Source organism: Pleurodeles waltl, chromosome 1_1, assembly GCF_031143425.1.
Source record: "Pleurodeles waltl isolate 20211129_DDA chromosome 1_1, aPleWal1.hap1.20221129, whole genome shotgun sequence".
NCBI classification, from domain to species: domain Eukaryota; kingdom Metazoa; phylum Chordata; class Amphibia; order Caudata; family Salamandridae; genus Pleurodeles; species Pleurodeles waltl.
Genome location: NC_090436.1, coordinates 155,178,505 through 155,201,671, shown reverse-complemented (window position 1 = coordinate 155,201,671; position 23,167 = coordinate 155,178,505). Strand labels below are relative to the sequence as shown.

The 23,167-nt window shown below is 42.5% G+C and overlaps 1 protein-coding gene across 4 annotated transcripts in view; it reads right to left on the bottom strand.

Moving 5' to 3' along the window:
• The window catches only part of DCC (DCC netrin 1 receptor), a 1,057,140-nt gene extending 1,034,518 nt beyond the window's left edge, over positions 1–22,622 (bottom strand). For all 4 annotated transcript variants that reach the window (XM_069219408.1, XM_069219414.1, XM_069219423.1 and 1 more), the window contains exon 1: positions 21,938–22,622. In XM_069219408.1, the coding sequence (XP_069075509.1) occupies positions 21,938–22,028 (91 nt within the window). In that variant the 5' untranslated portion in view covers positions 22,029–22,622. The remainder of the gene's footprint in view (positions 1–21,937) is intronic.
• Between the last annotated feature and the right edge of the window lie 545 nt (positions 22,623–23,167).

Here is a 23,167-nt window from a genome sequence, read left to right as displayed (position 1 = left end):
AATATTTTAAATGAGTGATCAACTAAGGGAAGGGTCTGTGGATTGCTAGGGATGCTATTACGAAGAAGGACTGTCTCAAGGATCCCTTTTTTAAGTGATGAGGGTTAATAGTCATCCTCTGTTCATCAGTAGCTTTTCTGAACACTTTGGGAGTGGTTGGGAAATACTGCAATTATTCCAACACTGTGGAATCTGGTATAATTTTCAGTAAGCCATTTGAAAGTGAAGTATATAAATGAAAGATATAAATTTATAAACAAAAACAAAATGCGCTCTATAATTTATGTCTACACCAATGTAGTACACATTAGAGGACACGGATGTGATGTTTATGAATTTCCTTTGTGAACAGCTACTTTCATTGTTCATCTGCAATGAAAGCATATGGTTCCGCGTCAGGCAAGTAGTGCATGTTCCTGACAAAATTCAGTCTGGAAATATATATTAAAGGTGACAAGGTGAAATCTGTTGTGCAGGGAGCCCTAGCTATTAAATATGCAAAGGATTTGTGAGATTACCTTGCTTTGCTTCCATTTTCCGAGCTCACAAAGCCGCCTTAAAATGTTACATGCAGCAGTTAGAAATATCCATAAAACTAGCTAGCATCAGAAAATGCACTGAAATCAGAAGCCCGAGGAAAATGGGCTCCAAGCCCAAGACAAAGGACAGGAGCTGAATCTTAAGCAGGGCGAGCGGAGCGGTAGGTTCCTAGGCATGTGCAGCGCCGCAGACATTGTTCTTATTGATTAAATCAGACACTGCCCCAAAGGGAAGACAAAAAGAGCCATAGATTATTCCATGCTTATTGTGCTCGCTGCTGATCTGGAGTGGACATGAACAGCACCAGCTACAGGAACTCCCAGCAGCAGAGAGAGGATAAAAGCAGATATAGTGTCACAATGGTGACAGTAAATAAGGACTCAAGTGTTTAACACGGCTCTTTTCAATGGAGCAGGAGACTTTATTCCACATGGATTCACACTTTCTTACCAGAAGGCTGAAGTGTAGTTCCTATATTCAGGTGTGGCGAAGCGTCAAGGACCGGCAGCTGCTCATCTTAGTATAGTCACAAAGATTGCTTCTGGCTTTGATCGGCCCAAGAAAGAGCTCAGCCTTTACTACATCGGCAAACGTGGCCTCATGGAGTGTGCCTGCCTTTATACAGTCTGTAGTCTTTTCATCAAACAAGATAGTCCGACGAGGGATCTAGTTGAGGTGATCTGAGGCTTTGGCTTCTGCTTCGAACATCACCTGTGATCAGCCAGCACAATCCAGACAAACATGGTCTTTCCCCCTAGCCTCCATTGACAGAGGCCATCCATAGATGAGTTTGATACTTTACAAGTAAACTTCACCTAACAAATTCTGGACTTTACATTGGAGTCTATGGTTTAATATTTCATTTTAGACCAACGATTGGAAGCCCAACCACTACCACTTAAAATTTCTAATAGGATATCAATATCATCTAGATATTCATTCCTATTGTGTATACACCCATCCCTCATTGACTAAAATGCTGATAAATGCTGAAAGATGCAATAATGAGGGCACTAATAAATACGGATAATTTGTTTAACAACTTGAAGATGACATAGTATTCAAAAGAAGTTTCCTGGTGGTTATAGCAACTGTATTCTGCAGACAATGATTTTTAGAAATGCAAAGAACTTACAGTGACAGTTCCATGAAGATATATCGATTGCAAAGAGAATAAATGACCACCAGAACAAGCGAGTTTGAACCTGAGACCTCCAGTAAGCTGTGTATGTTCATTACAGACTTAAACCAAGAAAACAATAAGCAAGATTTTTTTAGGCACTATAGGGAGAGGTAATGAGCTCTGAATGCCTTTGAGGTCAATATAGGAACTTTTATCTGCCCACCTTTTATATGGAAGCCAGTATAGAAGGTGAGCTGGAAGAAAACATGAAGAAATCACTGAAATCCACAGACACAGCTTTATTATTAAAAAGTAATAAGGATTTTCCTGAATCCAGGTGTCAATAATAATATCTGTTATTGGTGAACTGCTACCAATGTCCTGCAGGCAAACGATCTGAAGAAAGACTGGTGTGTTGGAGACTAGGTAGAGGATACAGCCTTTAATACAGCCTGAAGTGAGAGGTCTTCATCTAGCCTCATGTCCAGTTTCCTGACTGGGCCCAAGGCAGTATGGTAGTCATCTATATGTGAAGGCCACAAATTGGATCCTAGATCAACACTGCATCTCACAACTGTAACCTATGTAATGTGCTCAAAACACGAGACTGCCAAGATTTATGAGAAAATAGTAAAGTTACTCATTTCCGGGGGATTCTGTTATCACAGATGCAAACATAAATGGGGCAAAATTGTACTTTTGGCATGGCCAAGGAACCACCGATATTTTGCAGGGTCTCTCTTCCTATAAAACTCTAAATGAGACCATTGCACAAAAGAAATGTGGTGGTGTAACCAGGGTTGAGAATGTGTTAGCAGGTCATCACACACTTCCACTGTGCATGCACTAACACAACATGCAGATTCCATATTAATGAACAAAAATAGCCCACACTGAATACATACACCTGAGGCTCACGTCTACGTACATTGCTGATGCAACCCTGTAATCTGGCTCTAGCATGGCAGTAGGGCAACCCGTGTGAGAACAAAACACCATTCACCTCCCAAGAGGCTACAGTGTGTCCCCGGGCCTGCAGTGAATACTAATCAATCGCGGTACAGTTGCCATGCCAATATCCTCTCAAAGGAAGGGCGGTCTCTGCCCTTTTTGCTGACTATCGCCCGAAATTCATCAATTCGTCAATAGTGTTATGTACCCATAATTACTTTGGTAGAAAGGCTCACAGATAACGCATGAATGATTATTATTATAGGTTAACAGGTGCTGCTGAAAATGACAATATGATGGATCAGGTGCAAAGCTCTTGTGTGGCTGTCCTGTATCAAATAAATAAATATATGTGCATCGGTATTATTCTGAAAAGTGCAGAATTATATTCAGTGAAGAAAAATTTTCTTTTCAAATATGTATTACAAATCAATGGCTAATTTTCAGAGTATTGACCGTCCGGGAAATGGCAGCCCGATTGGCTACTGAATTTACAGGTTTGGCTCGTAGTTTTGGTTCTTTTAGAACCATATGAAGCACCACGTTATCGTCATGTCATGATCATCTAAACGCCTTTCTGATGACCTACCAATTCGATAATGCCAAGTGCAAACATACTCTCCCCACTGCTGTGAACTCAGCATCGACCTCCACATCTCTCTCAAGAGACCTCCACCAAGAATCGAGGCACAGGAAGAAGCTGTGGGTATGGAAACTCTCCCTTGGGAAAACCAACGTTTTAGCTGCAAGGATCCCAAGGCGGTGATTCTGTCAGTGCTGTGTAAGAAAGTCAACAAGGCACTGCTCAAATATGTACAACAATCAAAGACACATTTTGTCTCCTCTAGTGACGTTATTTGAGTAAAAGGAATCTGAAGGTGGACTATTACCTTTCTAGAGTATCCACAATTTGAGAAAGGTTCTCTACAACCTTTACGATGGCAAGTGCTACGCAAATTAACACGTTACTGATCAATAGCACAACAGCAATCTGATTGGACGATCTGTTAACCAGTCCAAGCAGTTTAGAAGAATTCTCTGTTGACTGTAGGCAGCTTGCCTGCTAATGAATTATTTTTGTTGCCCAAAAATGCTCAGGTCGTCAGGACACGGTTGTTTTCTTTGTTAGGAAGCAAACTTCACCTTTTCCTCTAGTCCGAATGTGTTTCGTATGAGTTTCCAAAGAAAAAAGGGCTGCTTTCGCATCCCGGTGAAGTTTTCAGCACATCTAAATAAGACGTATATAATTTCTAAATCAAAATACACTTTACATGAATCAAACTTCTGGCTTTAAGATGAATTTAGTCAATATGAAAAATATTTAGAATAACACAGAGGAGGTCATTATGAGTTTGGTGGATGGAAAAGGCCGTCCGTCAAACTCCCATGGTCAGGTTACCGCCAGTTTGTTCCCCTTCTTGTGGCCCCATTATGAGTTTCCTGCTTGGGCAGGGGGTGGAAACAGAGTTTCCGGCCACTGGCCCAGATGGAAACAGCCACCAGCATTGACGCTGGCACCTATGCGGTCCGTAGGGTGTGCCAGCACCGACTCGCTTTTCACTGTCAGCAAAGAACACAGTGAAAAACGCAACGGGCTAGCCATGGGGGCCCCTGCACTGCCCATGCTAGGCCCCACTGGGGCCCCATGCACCTCATCTCTGCCAGCCTTTACATGGGGGGGGCTACTGCCATGTTATCACCAGAGGGAAGGGACTAGTAATCCCGAGGGCAGTGCTTCATGCATTGGACCACCAGCACCACCAGACCGACAAAAAGTCGTAATGTGGCTGCCGGACCTCCACAATGGTCTCAAGACGACCAGTGTCATACTGACACCCAGAGTCTCTCATTAAGAGTGGCTTTGAAAATTGGCCAGTATTTTCCTATCCCTGGGTTTCCAAATACCAGTGAAAAAACATGCAAGAATTGCTTTGAAAATACCGACTCCTTCATGCTATTCCCCAAACACTTGTAATCCTTGTCATTTCCACCCCCTCTAGTATTACCGGAACCCCCAGTAATGGCAATTCTTGGCAGAGGAAATAATGGTGGTTACTAGGAGGAAAAATGTACGTCCGTCTGTAATAATTTAGACTCAAATTGTGGAAAGGGTTTGCACAGGTCTCCAGCGGCCCCTTAGCATGCTGTTAAGAGGGATATAAACATTCAGGGTCAAATCTATGGATACATCACTCCGGATTTATTTGTGGGTGTAGGAAGTCATGGCAACTATTTATTGCTACAATTAATGTATACATAATCAAAACAAGTCTGTGATTGTCAAGTAACTTTGAGAGGTGCTTCTCTTTATCACAGTTTAAATTATTGTGCCTTCATTACAGCATTCTGGTAATAACCTCGTCATCATTCAAGCCAAAAAAGGCATGCCCTTAACCTTTGCACACACATGGCTTCTATTTAGGCCTAGATATTGTGTGAGAGCACTTTTTTGCCTATTGTGAATGTTGCTGTTTGGCACATTGTCATGACAATGTGCAGTGGCAACGATGAAATGTGTCCTATCCTGCGGTTTTCACAATGCTGACAGACCAAAAGGGTCACATTTTATATGCACTTCATGTATTAATGGGTCGTTTTGAGGCTAGTAGTAACAGGACCTCCATCAAATCTGCTGTAAGCTGGATCCATCCTTCTACGTGGCCGGCAGAAGGGAGTAGCCTGTGGTCAGAGTCTGCAGCGCCCCAACCTGGTCCATTCCCAGTCATTGTTCATGTTACCAAACTCAATGATATACTGTCCACCAAATCTAGGGTGATCCACCTCCATTTGTGGCAGCATCAAAACTGCAAAAGACCACCTGATAAATTATGATGATTTTCCAACAAACCTAATACAAGTTCCCTGAAACAAGATATATTTATTTATTTGTTTCAGAATGTATGAAGAGCATTCACTAAAATGCTTTACAAATAATGTGATGAAACAAAATACTAAGGTATAAACATTAAAAAAGCTACAGACAAAGAAAACAGAAAGTATAACTGTAGGAAACACCAAGGTGCAGTGGTCCCCCTGCGGAATATGAAGATGGGCCACTGAGTCTACCATATCTAACGGATACTCATTGACTACATAACTGGATGAGGACACCGTGCACCGAAAAAGGCTGCCGGGGCCAGGATTACGGCCCTGCCAATGTGAAGAAAAAGAAACAAATAGTATAATGTTTAAACCAATAAACAAAAAACATTCCTAAATAAATAGCTGTAGACCATGGTTACTGATAAACATTTTCCTATGGGCCAAAAGGTATAGTCTTGTGGTGTGCCCGAGGGCCACAACGATGCCAGCATATTGAGAGTGGGGCTTTGTGGGATTTATAATGGCGAAGTGAAGAATATACATGGAGTGGACAGTGAGTCACAGAGTTATTTTGAGAGCTTCACTCATACTGCCCTCTAAATGAAGCACTTAGGCCCTCATTCTGACCCTGGCGGTCCTAAACCGCCAGGGCCGCGGGCAACGGAAGCACCGCCAACAGGCTGGCGGTGCTTCATTGCCCATTCTGACCGCGGCGGTAAAGCCGCGGTCAGAAAAGGGGATCCGGCGGTTTCCCGCCGGAATACCCCTGGCAGGGCTGAACCTCCATGGCGGCGCTGCAAGCAGCGCCGCCATGGGGATTCCGACCCCCTTCCCGCCAGCCTGTTTCTGGCGGTTTTGACCGCCAGGAACAGGATGGCGGGAACGGGTGTCGTGGGGCCCCTGGGGGCCCCTGCACTGCCCATGCCACTGGCATGGGCAGTGCAGGGGCCCCCTAACAGGGCCCCAGCATGATTTTCACTGTCTGCATAGCAGACAGTGAAAACCTCGAAGGGTGCAACTGCACCCGTCGCACCCCTGCAACACCGCCGGCTCCATTCGGAGCCGGCCTCTGTGTTGCAGGGCCTTTCCCGCTGGGCCGGCGGGCGCTCCTTTGGCGGGCGGCCGCCGGCCCAGCGGGAAAGCCAGAATGGCCTCCGCGGTCTTTTGACCGCGGAGTGGCCAAATGGCGGTGACCGCATGGCGGGCGGCGGTCTCTAGAAGAGTCATAGATTTGACAATACTGTGTTATGCTGCATCTAAATCGCCATCATTCTGCTACTTCCTGGAGTAAGGCTACTATGCTTACTATTGCTGCCTTGAGAGAGTCAAGAGAAACAAAGTAGTAACAAGACTATTGGATTAGGATAAAATTGAATTACACAATGTGAAGCCAGAAAATATGGGTTCAATTCCGGCTTCCCCACTTGACCAAACTGTGTGATCCTAGGCAATTGTTTTATTTCACTCTGCCGCCTCTTTCTTCATTATCACATATGAGAGCTCCTTAAGATACATTACTTTAGGATCTGTGCTGTAAAAAAACCTTCCTTTGTGTTTGACTCCATATATTATAATGTTTAAAATGTATAATAACAACTCAGGCAACCCAGAGGGGTCCACATAACAGCTGACTTCCCTGCTACTTCACTACTGACATTGTTATCAGGATGGGAGCATTACAGACAAGATGGGAGGAAGGCATGGACGTTTTAATGTTCATTTTTGAGAACTATTACTTTTAGAAAATACTTCCCTATGCACTGACATAATTTAATTTAGGAAGTGAAATGTTACTGAGTGTTAATGGAATACACTTTTTTGGATTTTTGTAGAGACTTTATCAAATGTTTACGTGTTTGCTGTAAGAGCCTTTAAAAATGAATGAGTTCCTAAAGTTAGGTACACAGGACACCTTACTTGCTTCTCTTCTTTTCCTTCTTGCCTGTGTGTTTGACATCTTTCTGATGGTTAGTGTTCTCTCAAGTAAACAGCATGTTAGGGTCAGGAGGGCCACAAGTGGCCCCAGTCCGTACTCTGAGCATCACTGTTGTAGACTGATAAAACTCACAAGTTTTAAGTCTCACAATTCCTTCTGAAAAATGAAGAGGGCAAACCAGACGATCGACTTTTCTTTTAATTCACTTTTTATTGTCATGTATGCATGTATTTTTCAATCAAAATAGCACTTAAGAACATTTCTATATGTTATGTGTATTTGTAAAACGCACTATTGCCCGAGAGGTGCTGCGCATGTGCTGACGCTGTGCAGGCACCTGTACGCAACCAGTACAAACTGTGAGCAGATGTTTGCTACCAGTGGTCAATGAATGCTATTCAGATAAATAGAAATGCTTTAGTCTGTATTTGGATAGGTGGACACAGACAATTTGCACGGCTGCCTCCTCTCTACCCCAATAGCATGCATTGACCAAGGGCAACATGTTACCTTTTACAATTGCTATATGTTGCCTTCGGGTCACTATAAAAAGATCTTCTTTGGATCAAGTGTGACTTGGCACAAAAATACATACTGGAGATAGAACAGGTAATTGTGTGGTAGATTGTTATGGTGTAAGGCATCCCAGGAAGAACGCTGGTGCAATGGATCGTATTGTGTCAGAATGTACAGAGAGAGGATTGGTGGGTTATTGGAGTAAGTATGCGGATTTTAGAGTTAAAAATCTTCTAATTCAAACAAAATCACCTTTTTAGCATTGCCTTCAGACAATACTTCTTCACTTTAAGGAGCTATTTTGCTTTAATTTGGTCTCTCTAGCTTTTCCCCACAACATTGTACTCTTTTGCTTCCACCTTTGATTTTCATTTCATCTAGTTTAGTAATGATGTCTGCTGTTAACAAATGCTGATGTCACTTCGGTCACAAAGGGAAGGAAAGTATTGATGTTTATGATGTGTTATTTCATCATGGTAGAGGAAATCTTTGATTCTTGACGTCTGACAAAATAAGAAATTGGCTGAAATAAGTTGAAGTATTACAACTTAAAATATTACTGCATAAACATTGTCTCTAAGCTCGTGTCCTTCCAATCCTAGTCAATACTGAAACAATATGTGCCACTTGCCTCTTCGTCCTTTCAGAACAAACAAAAGTAACGTTAAAAGATTGAGTCAGAAGGCAGAACAAGTCATGTGAGATGATGTTATTGTTCCTGGCAAAATCATCTCTACAACACGCAGACATGTCATCGTCTTGTCACTTAAACATTGCAGATTCTACTCTTGTTTTTCTGACCTCAGTGTTTGTGGAAGAAGAACATATAAGCCTTTCTCTTCAAGAAACCAGAGCAGTCAGTAAAATATTAGGATAGGCAGCTTCATTCGATGCTGTGGACATTGTTAAATCCCTCTTATAAAAATCCTTCTGACATACAGAAGCAGGAAGAACACTGGGGCTTTTCCGGTGTTAGCACTCTGCCCTTTGAACACTTATTAATAAATGATAATTAAACTACAGCTTGTTTTTAGTACAGTGCCATATATGTCAAAATGCTCACAAATAACAGATCTAACTATTAACAAACGTATGGTATTAATTGTGCCCACCTCAGAAGGATGGGAGGCTGAGCCTGCTGAACCATTATTTGATATCTGAACTTTCAGCACATTGAACCCACTTCCCAGCATAATATTTCTAGGCCAGGCAAAATTTAAATGACGATGAAATTTCACATTGTGCTTGTTAGGTGAAATTCCTGAAATGATGCTACAAGCCAATGTTGGGTAATTACACCCACTGCTCGCAGGTAATGGTGGTATGGGAACACAGGATGAATGCAAACAACAATAACGCGACTGGCTGTTATTTGTAGCAATTGTGGTTTTCATGTCATTTTTTAGCATAAAATTTACTATAATGGTGCAATTTGTGTTCTAATATAGCACTAAATGATGGATTGGCTTTTCACATTATTATGTGTAATGGCACATAATTTTACGGAAATTGTACGTAGTTATGCAAAAGCATAATGCTGGAATTTCACACATCTTTAATTACCTTAGGCTGAATTCAAATGTTATTGTAAAAATACAAAATAAGTGATACTATACATTGGTCGTCATTACAAGTCATGCAAGCAGAATTAATGGATGGAATTCTGCTTCATCTGATTATAAGTTGGTAGGTTTTTCCATACCTTTGTTTTACGGGTGTGGGAGAACCCTATCCGATTTTTCCGGCAGGTAAATCCAGCTGTGTTAATAGATCCAGCTAAGCTAATAGCATGAGATTTTCGCTACAACAAGCAAACTTTATTCCCAGTTATTCTTTCCTGACGGGGGAGCATACAATGCTCTCCTCTGCTAGAAACTGCTTCCCCTTCCATCCCATAGTCCCCTCAACCGGCCCTGTGGCCAAAACACATATTTATCACTTGCTGTCCGCAGACTGTAAAAGTTTGCATTAAACCCCAAAGAATTGTGAGTTCTGTGTGGGTTTAGGACAATAAAAATAGGCTCTCTGCAGTAATTTCCTATTCCAGGAGGTTTAATTCGTAATTGGATACTAATGGAACAGGTTTACCACACAGGAATATTGGATAGTAAATGTTCATGCAAATTTGGCTTTGCTTCACCCCAGTACTATCCAACTCGAAATCAAGTTAACTGTGGTGCCTGAGAAAAAATGCACCCCCACCTCAACTCAACAGCCTCTTGTAGCATAGTTTCAAATGAGTTAACACACAATGAAGACATAAGCACTAGACGTAGGTATGAACATATTTGTGAAAAAAAACAAGTATTTTTGCTACAACTGCTACAATCAAAACATATGATCAATGGAATGACAGAAGCCTTATGAAGCTGAGTTGTATAGTCGCCCAACCAGAATTAAAAAGATATATCCTGAAAAATGCATCTTTCTGTAGTTTGATTTGTGGGCAGGACCACAAGGACCATGCTCACAGCATTGATTACTATATTCTTGATGCCTGGTCATGTATTATGCATAGTATGGTTACACAGGCTATCCACTGGAACTACTTACCCATTGCATAATGCTGGACGGGTTGCTGACTGTTAATACTAGTGGCTTTACACCTCCTTAGGTTTGGCATTGGCCAAGACATTTTGATTTTACTAACATACGTGCAGTATACGTACATATAGGGACTTTTGGCTACCTTTCTTCATGTATTGGTCTGTTGTTGTGTGATTCACTGTTAGAAATGGGGTCTTTGGTTGGCAATCAGGTTATGCCCTGTCCAAGCAAGGACTCTCACTCTAGTCAGGGTAAGTCACACACAATCCAAATTATCCTGTGCCCACCCTCTGGTATCTTGGCACTGAGCAGTCAGGCTTAACTTAGAAGGCAATGTGTAAAGTATTTTGCAATAAATCATGCAATAACACATTGGAACACTACAAAAAGACACCACACAGGTTTAGAAAAATATAAGATATTTATCTGATAAAAAGCAGGTCAAAACGATCATGATTTGATAAGTATATGTCAAAATGTCACTGTTAAAAATGATAAATAGAGTCTATAGTTCTTAAAAAGCAATGTGTCACTTGTAAGCACAAAGTACATGGTTTTCATCTAAATTATCCAGACGAGAACGCAGAGGAGGAGATGCATGGAAAACAAGGAGGGGTGCGTCGTTTTCCCTGGGCGCACACAGACAATGCGTCAATACTTTTCAACGCAGCAAGGGCTTTGCGTCAATTTCCGGCGCGCAGGCTTGGATCCTCTTCGGGTTGCGGGGTATTTGGACACCCCGGGGACGATGCGGAGAAATCCTGGGCATGCAGGACAAAGTCACAAGAGCTGCGTTGATCCAGTGGGCGATACAGGGAAATTTCTGCCACACGGCAGGTGCTGCGTGGATTCTTCTCGCAGAAAGTCAGGCTGCGTCATTACAGCTCAGCGATGTGTCGATTCGGTGGGCCATGCGTTGAAGTTCCGGTCACAGTGCTGGCGCTGTGTCAATCTCCACTCATTGTTCCGGTTCGGTCATGCAGTGATTTTCTCACCGCAGGGCAGGCTCTGTGTCGATTCTGACAGGCTGTGTGTCAATTTCTCCACACAAGGAGTTCTTTGCAGAGATGAAGTCTTTTTGGCCCTAAGACTTCAGGAAACAGGAGGCAAGCTCAATCCAAGGCACTGGAGAGCACTTCTCAGAAGAGCCAGATGGCAGCAAGGCAGCAGTGCAACAGCAAGGCAGCAGTCCTTTAGAGCAAAAGCAGTCTGGTTAGTCCTTTGGGCAGCCAGGCAGCTTCTCTTAGCAGGTTGCAGGTTCTGGTTCAGAGTTCCTTTCCCAGTAGGTATCTTGTCAAGAAGTGTCTGAGTTGGTAGGGTCAGAGACCCGGTTTAAATACCCAACTGTGTCTTTGAAGTGGGGGAGACTTCAAAGAGTGGCTTAGGAGTGCACAAAGTCCCCTTTCAGTTCCATCCTGTCTGCCAGGGTCCCAGTAGGGGGTTTGGTAGTCCATTGTGTGAGGGAAGGCCACTGTCCTTTGACATGTAAGTGTCAGGCTCTCCACCCTCCCAGCCCAGGAAGACCCATAGAGTATGCCGATGTGTGCAGATGTGACTGAGCATCCTGTGTTTGTGGTTGTCTGAGTGAAATGCACAAGGGAGCTGTCAACTAACCTAGCCAGATGTGGAATGTAAGGCACAGAAGGATTTAAATACAGAGAAATGCTCACTTTCTAAAAGTGGCATTTCTAAAATAGTAATATTATATACAACTTCACCAGTCATCAGGATTTTGTATTACCATTCTGGCCATACTAAATATGACCTTGTTACTTTATTCAGATTAGAATCTACCACTCAAACAGTACATGAGGGTAGCCCTGATGCTAGCCTATGAAAGGAGCAGGCCTCACAGCAGTTTTACACCACCAGGACATATTAACTACATAGGTACATGTTCTGCCTTTGCACTACATAGCACCCTGCCCTATGGGGTACCTAGGGCCTACCTTAGGGGTGACTTATATGTAGAAAAAGGGGGGCTTAAGGCTTGGCAAGTACTTTTAAATGACAAGTCGAATGGGCTGGCACACACAGGCCCACTAGTAGTATTTAATTTACAGGCCCTGGGCACATGTAGTGCACTTTGCTAGGGACTTACAAGTAAATTAAATATGCCAATTGGGTATGAGCCAATGTCACCATGTTTTAGGGAGAGAGTTTATACACTTTGGCACTGATTAACTGTGGAAAAGTGTGCAGAGTCCTAAAGCCAGCAAAAATGAGGTCAGAAAAAGAGAAGGAAGGCAAAAAGTTTGGGGTGACCCTGCAGAAAGGCCATTTCCAACATTCACATTTTGCTTCCACCCACTACTGCGTACAGAATGGGACAACGGGTCAGTCTACTTAAGCCACTGGCTAACTTCACTTTGGTGACTGCATTTTGTTTGACAATTAGCACATCTGCATACAAGTTAGTTACCTTCAGTGCTAGTGCGTTGCTTTCAAGTCATAATTACTTAAGCGGTGCTCTTATGTTTAGAGCCTGATATGATAGAAGAACACTACCGATGCACATTTAATCTTTTCATCCAATCTCCTGCCAATGCTGTTGTAAATTCCATTTGTGGAGTTTTGCTTTTCTGACTGCTGCTCTGTCACAGCATACCAGATCAGACTATGTCCATTTGAAACAGTTCTTTTTTAAGTTACCTATGTTTTTTCTTCCCCCTTTTTTTCTTTTCTAATTTCTGTCCTTTTTCTTTCTCTTTCCTTCTCTCTTTCTTTGCCTTTCATATTTCCTTCTTTCATTTTTTCCTTCTTTCATTCTTGTCTTCTTTCCTTCTCTCTTTCTGTCTCCTTCTTTCTTTTTTATTTCATTGGTTTCCTTCTTTTCTTCTTTCTCTCTTTTCTTTTCTTTTCATTTCTTCTTTCTGTCTTCATTTCTCTCTTTCTTTCTTCCTCTTTCTTTCTCTCTCTTTCTCTTTGCTTCTCTTTCTCTTTTTTCATTCCTTCTTTGTCTTTACTTCTTTCTTTCTCTTTCATTGTCTTTCTTTTCCTTTCTCTATCCTTTCTTTCTTTACCTTTATGTCTCTCTTTCATCCTTTTTCTCATTCCTTCACTTTATTTCTCTTTCCTTCTTTTCTTCTTTCTTTCTTTTTTTTCATTTCCTTGTCTTTCTCTTTCTTTTTCTCTTTCTCTTTTCCTTTTCACTCTCTTTCTCTTTCTTTTTCCCTTTCATTTCTGACTTTTTCTTTCTTTCTTTTTCCTTTTACCTTCTTTCATTCTTATGTGCTTTCATTCCTTCTATTCTCCTCTTTCCTTCTTTCTTTCTCTTTCATTTGTTCCTTTTCTTTTTCTATACTCTTTCCTTCTCTTGTCCATTCCCTTTTTTCCTTCTCTCTTTCCTTCTTTCTCTCTTTACTTCTATTCTCTTCCTCTTTCTATCCCTTTCTTTGTCTCTCTTCTTTTCTCTGTAATGCAAGAGGCTTGCAGCCAGTGTCAGACTGATGGACTTTTTTAAGTCTGTGTTAGCCAAGACCTTTTAATTTTACTAAAATTGTGTGTATAACATGGTTGCTTGTAGGAGTTTCTGCCCGACTTCATCCATTAGTCTATGGTTGGTTTTATTCTAATTTTTCTTCCGCCCAGTCCAGCATGCATTATGGGGCAATGTATCCACTCACTTCAGTCATTGGTTGACTTCACTACAAGTTACAGCATGCTGTCCTTTCACAAGGAAATATGCACAAAGTAGTTCCCTTCAGTGCCAGGGAGTACTATAGGGTAATGTGTGTTTTTAATAGACAAAAAAAATTTTTTGTCTGTAACAAATTAGATTTTTAGAGTGATGAGCGCACACCATATTCTCAAACAATAAAGTTTTGTAAAAACCATGGCAAAGCAAAACAAGATTTGCCAAAAGGCTGGTGGCCACCACCAGACCTATTGGCTTTGCCAATGCTTGCTGCATAGTGCTGACTATAATACAACACATGCCACTAAGCCTAGACTAACATTTTCTTGGTATTATCATGAGAAATCAACAGGTCTCAAGAAGCTCTCCCCACAATCGGGGAGGGACACAGACTTCTAGGGGAACAACACAGCCACCCCCTGCTAGTTGACCTAAGTTCTGCCAGTGCTTCTTTGGAGTACAAAGAGAAAATGATGCTGGCGGGCTCAAAACATTGTGCAATGCAGCTATGCATTAATGTTACTGCCTGCTGAGAATGAATACAGTGTAAAGTGGCATTGATGTTTGCAGTTCCACAGAAACGAATCTGAATAATTTGTAGAAATGGCTTATGTTCAAGTCTCAAGTACAAAAAATTAATGTAATTAGCATAGTTAGTTTCATAGTCAGTGCTAAGGCAGATAGGCTAACTAGGTAAATGTTGACTTTCTCTCTTACTAGCAATATAGATCGAAGCATGGTGGATGAATTAAATGTTTCATGCCTAAGGTTCTTCTTTTACTTGCTCTCAGCTTCTTGGTACTGGCAAGACATGGTCATAGAATAGCAACAGTGTACACTTTATATCTCTATATGAGCACATACGCAGTCTACAAAAATGTATTTAAATGGAGTACCCAACTAACCCTTACGGCGCTGCTGGGGTGAAAAGGGTTGGTCATTTCTATAAGATTGATTTGGTTTAGTTATCTACTAATAGGAGATAAGGAGGTGCCACAAATGGCATCCTATAAATAAGTCTATCAGGAGCTTATTTGTGTGTGTCATGGAATGAGACTTGATAAGAAGGCATGTGGAGCATGGTGGAACTTCAATCATCTTACCTGGAGTCAAAATGAAATGCACAGCTAATAAAGTGTGGCTCCTAAAGTTATGATTGAATCTGCAATAAACCATTGTTATTTCTTGGTTCAGATTTCTGTTCAAAGTGATTCATTCAATTTGCATTGATTGGTTTATTAACGAGCCCTCTGCAATTTCTATACATTGATAAGCCCTACTCTGGTACACATTTCCCCTAGATTCTAACACCATTAGTTTGGTTTCACTTGTGTAAACTTCTTTCCCTTGACTGTGGAGTGAACCTACACCAAATACATTTGCATCTTTTCTCCTAGGTAGGACAGGTCAAACATGGCAATTGTCTGCTTGCAACAGTAATCAGTGCAAAACTACATTGTCCACTCGGGAGCCAAATTAAATAGCACATACATCCATAAAAATCACATGCAGCATTGATATGTAATCATTTAGAAAACATCCTTTATTCTATATATATAAAATTATACATATATTTTCTAACCTTATAAAAAATTCTTTCTGAAATCCCCTATCACACCACCAAAGTAGAAGGACATTAAGAAGTGCAAAAAGGTCAACTGCTTGTGATGAAAAGAAGAATAGAAAAAGAGCATAAATCACAAACCTATCAAACCAAAAAGCAATAAATTTAACAGATTGCCTGTTGGTTAATCCTTTTGCGCATTGAATCATTCCATGTTTATAAAAGTATAAAATCCCCACTAGAGTCCTTCAATCCTATATACAGAAAAAACACATCCAGGCACAACTATCATCGGCGATGTTTCGACCCTCTCTGGCTCTCGGGCTGATTCCGGGCTCACATGCGTGTCTTCTTCAGGACTAGCAACGATAGGGGACCTGCTTAATATAACATCTTGCTTAAGATAACAATCTTCTTCAAAAACCACATCACGTCGCCTTCAATCCCAAACAGTTATGAATTTCCTCCTTCAGGCGTGGGCTTACATTTTACCAATGCTGTTCCATTATGCATATCTTCAAATCTCACTTTTTCCTTTAAACAGCCATCAGCAGCTTTGTTTGTCTTTCACGGCCGTGATAAGGTTAGAGAATATATGTATAATTTTATATATATAGAATAAAGGATGTTTTCTAAATGATTACGTAGCAATGTTGCATGTGATTTTTATGGATCTATGTGTTATTTAATTTGGCTCCCGAGTAGGCAATGTAGTTTTGTACTTCTAACTTACCCAGCCCCTTGGGTTTTTGTTGGGGTCACCCTCTGTGGTTTGTAATATGCAACAGTAATCAGCATTGTGTTGATCAATTTCTGAGTGACAAAGCATTTTTTGGTAGATTCTTCCTTATTGGCTGTCTGGTACAAGGGGAAGAAAGTTGTGCCCACATGCAGCCCTGTGTGACATCTCTGAGGATCTCCACTGTGTATATAAAGGGGCTGTTCAAGCTCAGCACCTCGTCTGTGGTGCTTGATAGTGTGCTAACAACGTGGTTGATTCCAAAGTAAGTTGCCATATTTTCTTCTACAAAAATTGTTTCGACTTCATATGATGTGTCACAAAGGTAAATAAAGCATAGGAAAAGGTGTAGTTAGTACCTGCTTGACAAACTTGTATACTAAGGAGACTATCAATAAAGAGTTGCTCTTTCACACTGTCTAGACCTCAACCAAAGCCAGCAGGTGTCTTCCTGAAGAACTTCAAGGAAATGCCTAGTAATTAGATGGAGAGACTGTGGGGGTCTGTCCTAAAGGGCAGAAGAGCGCTGCCATCCCACCTTTTCCCTAATGTGAAGAGTGTCTTTCAGGCGGATTAAACTTCTGTTTGACAGATGCTCTTCTTGTTCAGGTCAGGCAGCCAGGTGCTGTACTTGGGCTAAATATTCAGATGCCTGGCTCCCGGACCTGAACTTTACCAGGTTGAAGATGTCACAGCCCTGAGGTGTGACCTCCCCAGCCCAGCAAAACACTTGGAGGTACTCCACCTCAATGCGAGGGGTAGTATGACTGATAGACACGGACCTGGGTGCTTTAGTTTTAAGCCCTGAAAGACTCAGGACCAAGTATCGATCAGCGACACTCATCATAGAATGGGTGTGGTCGACAATCTCATCTACCCCCATCCCACTCTGTGATGACTGAGAGACTGCCACCTTCTCCTCATTGGCTAACCATAACAAGATCAGCCAATGAGAGGAGGTGCCAGTCCCATCATTAAGAACCACCAAGGCTTCCTCCCCGCCACCCAAGATCACCACTTCAGCTGAGTAAGTTGTAATTGTTAACGTTTGGTGAATACATGCATGTGTGTATGTATGAATGTGTGTGCATTTGTGAGTGTACATTGTGAATGTGTGCATGCATATTGATTGTGAAAGGTGGGTGTATGTGTGCAGACGCATGAATGCATGGGTGTAAGCGAGTGTGCATGTGTTGCTCACCAACCACCCCCCGCTTGAATTACCAGCCACCCCTTTGGAATATTAGTTTGAGAGACTTTGTTTTAAATATGGAGATCATTCCACTTCCCTTCCTCCATGAGAGTGTTTATCTTTCTGGTTAAGTAACTGATTTAGTTATTGTGTGGTGGTTATGTGGCACTTCTATAGGTTCTTTTGGAGTAAATCCATCAGTATTTGAAGAATCACTTGAGTTTACCTGTTTTCGGGCTCTTAATATGTTTTTCAAGGTATACTGATGTGGATAGTTGACCCAGCGTTAGGTGAGTATCCATGTGTGTGTGTTCTGGTTCTCCTTGTCTGTTACACATTTGCTTTTTTTCTAAACAAAGTACATGTTTGAATCACAGCATTAGGTTTCAACGAATTTGAAAATGTAATTGGATGGTTGGATCCTTGTAAAACCTGAGAGAGTGAATAGGCAATTAAATATGACATTGGTTTAATTGGCATTACACTGTAAAGTTTTTTTCGCTCCATGATAAAGTTATAAACACATAAATCTCCTGGGATGTCTGAGAACAAGCCTGGTCAGTGTGGTGTGCCCTCCCAGTTAGGGCACATGGAACACTGAGGAAGCAAAATGTAATAACATTTCCTAACAGAAGTACTGTAATATCCTTCTCCTGAATTCAGTGATAAATAGGGCCCTCAAATCAGACTTTTTCCAAATATGGCAGTCTAGGCAGGTCATCTCACACATTTCTCCCGCCGACCATCTGTATGACTTCAACCTGTGCCAATGTTGCGCCAGCCTGATCTCCTGGATGAAGAAAAAGAATATGTGACACTACTTTGATGGGGTTGATGCACACCAGCACGGAATCAATTGAACTTGAAGATCTAGAGCTCACTTGAAAGTGCCTCACAAATGCCTCACCAACTATGTCCTGCATCATTCTGCAAAAAATTGTGCAAGTAAGTATTCTACATGCACCACCAAGCGACACACATCATTTTATGATGGGTGAGCTTTTCAGTATAATCCTTTATATGATTATGTCTGCAATGAGGCAGATGCCTTGTTATCTAAATAATTGAGCTAAAAAGAGAAAGCAACCACCTGCTCAAGATTAGTGCACACCTTACATCAAAATTCAGACCAGCCCTCGTTGTCTGTGGGATGCCTGATCAAAATCCTAATCTTTGTCCACTCTCTGTGACTGCTCAGTTAGAGCAGAGGAACATCATATAATCTCCTGAGCCTGGACATGCCAACAGATGGATAAAATGATTAAGGTGTTTTCCTCAATACTTACACCCCATGCTACGCTAATGTGACCTCTGTGCCACTGAGGATAAATATTTAGGTAACTTATTAAAATTAAAGAGTCCATCCCCATGTTACGCTAGTGTAGCCTCTGTGCCGCTGAGGATAAATATTTAGGTAACTTATTAAAATTAAAGAGTCCATTTTTCCTGAGATGGTTCAGGGCCATCCACATGGATGAATAATGACTATTGACTTTGGGCATTGAGTCAGTCCCGGACTTTTGCCATGGAACTGTTTGGTTGTGGACAAAATACAGATGCCTGGATTAATGAACAGTGCATGGTACTCTTACAGGGCTGTTGTGTGTTAACAGCCTATCATGAGAAAGACTTATGTTCCAACGAGTTTCAATATATAAAAATCAGTTACTCTACTTCATCTCAGAGTGGTTTCCACATAATGGTACAAGGAGCACACAGATGAACTGAGTTGGCCAACTCAAGAGGCCGAGAAAAAGTGGTGGAAGCAGGACGAAGGATTTTAACTGAGGTCTAAAGCAACATCTACTTTGAAAACTTTGCAAACCAACATTATTGACAATTCCACAGATCTGCCACGATGGAGTACTGGAGTGTGATCGCTTTATTACTTTTAAAGATGCTTCTCGTCACAGTAGTGCTCTTCATTTAAAGGAGATAACAACAATAACAAGTTGGTTGCATGTGTTGATTCTTTCCCTACATACTATTATGTGAGTATCTGTCTGCAGAGGAGGATGTTATGTTTTCATGTAAAGACATTTATTAGAAATATGCACACGTGACTGGCAGCTACGTTCCATGAAAGTGCCCATCAAAGCCTAAATAAGGGTACCACTGGAATATCGGTGATAAATGCAGTTATTTTCTAACAAAAGCACTGAAAATCGCCAACACACCATGCATGGCGATTTTCCATCCTACCCCCTTGTGCAGAACTGCCCGCCCACTGCACAGTCGAGGGGCAGCTGTGCGTGCGTGAAATGGATGCTGTGACAGCCTGATTTATACTGCACCACTGACGGGGAGACGGATCGCCAGAATGGACGACAGAAAATTCGCGGTCAACTTTAGGGCTCTGCCATAAGCTGCAATTCTATTATGAATAAAGTCTACCTCTATGAAGGTGTGTTGTGTCACCTGAAATACACATATGTACAGAGAGCAAAACATCTCAACTTAGATTCTAAATTGCATTCGTGTAACTGTGGAAGGTTCAATGGAGGGCCCATTGCATTAGATAGACAGACAGATGTTTCATATTTTTACTACGTTGTGACATTAATTTATGGTAACAGGTATCACTTTTGACCACTCCAATTGCACTCCTACTATGAAGCACACGACACTACTAAAATCATCATTTTCTGTTGACTGCATATTGAATGCATTTTACTGTTGCTGCTAAAATCCGCACTCGTGTTTCAAAGCCATTTGCAGTGTTGAAATGCACAATACATTTATGAGCCGTCTCTATAATCCTTTGTCGCCAGCCGGGCAGGTCTTTGTACCTTTAAACTCCCTGCTGGAGAATGGGAATGGTGCCAGAGAGCAGAGGCAGCTCCTTTGGCCTTATTAGGGCACCTCCTACTGGCACTTTCAAAGAGTGAATTATGCCGGCTCCGCTATCAGCGCCCGTGCTGCGCGCGCTCTCTGGGGGAAACCAATCGCTCCGGAGAGGAGGGGCACCGGCTCGGGGATTAACGAGCGCAGGCCAAGGATGCAAACGCAGCCTCACCTTGCTATGCAGGGTCCTTTTACCTTGGATTCACACATCAAAAAAACAATGCCAAAGCCAATAGGTCCGATCACTTTATAACGCAGCAACGTGCTTAAGCACGAGTGGTGAGTTTGCGTGTGCGACTGGGTGAGTTGGACGAATATGTGAATGATTCAAGGTTTGGATAAATGAGGCAACGCACGAATGAGTGCGCTTTTTTACTCTTCAACAGTCAGTTAATTCATGTGTACTATAAAAAACACATCTGCACAGCACGAGCCTAAGCCTTTCAAGAAAAGTGTTTGAGTGCTGCAGGAATGATGCCTTTCATTATAAGCCCCAGAAAGAGCTGTGCATGTTGTATGCAGACGTGAGAACGCACGTGAAATCGTGAACGAGCATTCGAACCGATACTGCCACACATGCCCCTTCTTCTTCTGCTTAAGTACCGACCCCTCTACCCCTGTGACTCGGGCAGCTCAGAACCACCGTCGCGGCGCCTCTGTTTCCATAAGGTTGATGTTATTAATGGGACATGCGTGTGTATGCTCTCCTCACAGCCAGATAGATGAGCCACTCCTGCAAATGGAAATCTGCCGCAGGGAACTGCTAATACAGAGGAAATGCCCATTTCACACATCTCAGACTATTGTGTTTTTTTTTCCTCCGAAAGGTTGATCTGCAGCTAGATTGCTAGAATTCCCTCGTGCTCTGAATTTCAACAGCAGAAAGAAATGCGGGAAACATTGAATAATTCCTCGACTCATAACGAATCTTTTTAGCCCCTCGGCTCGGTCTCTTCGCAGTAGCTTAACTGCAGCTTTTTCAAATCCCATGATGTGCATTAAATCATTATCTCTAGCAGTATTTATCGTTCGCTCAGCATCCAAGGGCAATTTCGCCCCATCTCTTGCTGCCTCGTCGCCAGATCTCACTCTCAATACTCAACTCTACGTGGCTGTCATTTTCTTTCATAAATGCGCGAAATGCTACAGTGTGCAGCGAAACCTTACCGGGGCACACTGCGGAAGTACGTTCTGATATAGCGAGCATTGTGAAAAGTGCATTTTAATCTTGTTAACAACCGAATATCCACGTTTTCTGCCCAGGGTGACTGGGGTGCACTCTTACGGTGCCTCAAAAAATCAACACGAATCTATCAGCAAGAATGCGGTGCCAAACCACAGAGGATCCGCGGCTGTCATCTCAGAGTGCCTTTTTTTTTTTAAAGACCGCAGCTTACAACACATACCAAGTTCAATACAAAGCCAAATGTCACAAAAGCTCTCGCCACACCCTGTAAATCTGCCACTTTGGAAAAAAGTGCATCAAAATAAATCATTTCACTTAGTAATTAGATATATGACTTACTGTGTACTTGAGCATCTGAGCTGAGCAAGGCAAATCCGAGTAATACCAAAGCCAGTTTCCTTGCTGCTAACAATCCAAGGCTAGGCTCCATATTTTAGCCACCACCTTGGGTGTGCGTGTGTTCCACAATCCCACAAAAGGAGACCCCCTCACTCTTTGGGGTCCTGTCCCGCCGTCAGTTTCCGCGAATAAAGTTGCATTCAGTCCTGAACAGCATCTAGCCCGAGATCGACGAAACTCACCCAAGGAACGGGAGAGAAAAGGCGCCCTGGCCTCAGGGTTGAAGCCCAATTGCACATTAAAAATATCCACCAAAAATCAAATCCAGGTGTGGCAGACCTGCTGGTTATGTCCCATATTGACGGCTCGCAAGAGAAGAGGAAAATGAGGCAAAAATCGGAAAGGGGTGTTCTGCCGTGTAGTGTCTAGATGAGGAGACCGGTGAGGAAGGCTGCGGAGATTGCACTTGTTACTGGAGTGGTCCAGCAGCAGCCGCCTGTGAGCCGGGAGTTACATGTGTGCAGCCATTGATCCGGTGATGTGCAAGGGCTGAAAAGGAAAACGCGGAGAGGGGAGGGGTGGATCTGGCAGAGGAGTCCGCGGGAGGATGGAGCTAGGCTAATGCTGTCAGCTGGCTCCAGTCAGTGCGCGCGGTGCACACGCAGGGATGCCCCCTGTGGGCAGCGCGTGGGAAGTGGCGTCCCTCCGAGGACCGCATCTGCCTGACCTTCGCAGCTTCCGGCCAGAGCAGGACCCTCATCTTTTACCCCAGCCTGCATCTATTGATGTAATCACTACTTTCCCTTCGCACACTCTTGGTTAAAACGAGCATTAAGGCAGGAGATGACACTTCCAAGCAGGTTAATGAACACATAGCTCGGGGACGTGGTGCGGCACACAAACTAGCTGAGAGACATCCCGGGGCTTAGTGAGAGACCGGGGTCCACCTGCTTGTGCATGTTTCATCCGTGTGGAGCGAACCCCTATATTGCAAACACAGCTTCCCGTTCAAGAAAAGTAAAAAAGAAACATTTTTGTTTTTTTTGGAAAATAACGTGTATTTTCAGATTTGTGTTTATTTTGAAGTTTGATTAACATGTCCTCAGCGACCATATGTTACATCTTCAGCCATTCCTTGCTTTTCAGCTCCCCCACACTGGCACACTGGGGGTTGTAAACATATTTGTAATAGTAAACGTGAGACCATATGTTCCAGAATGCAATGTGACG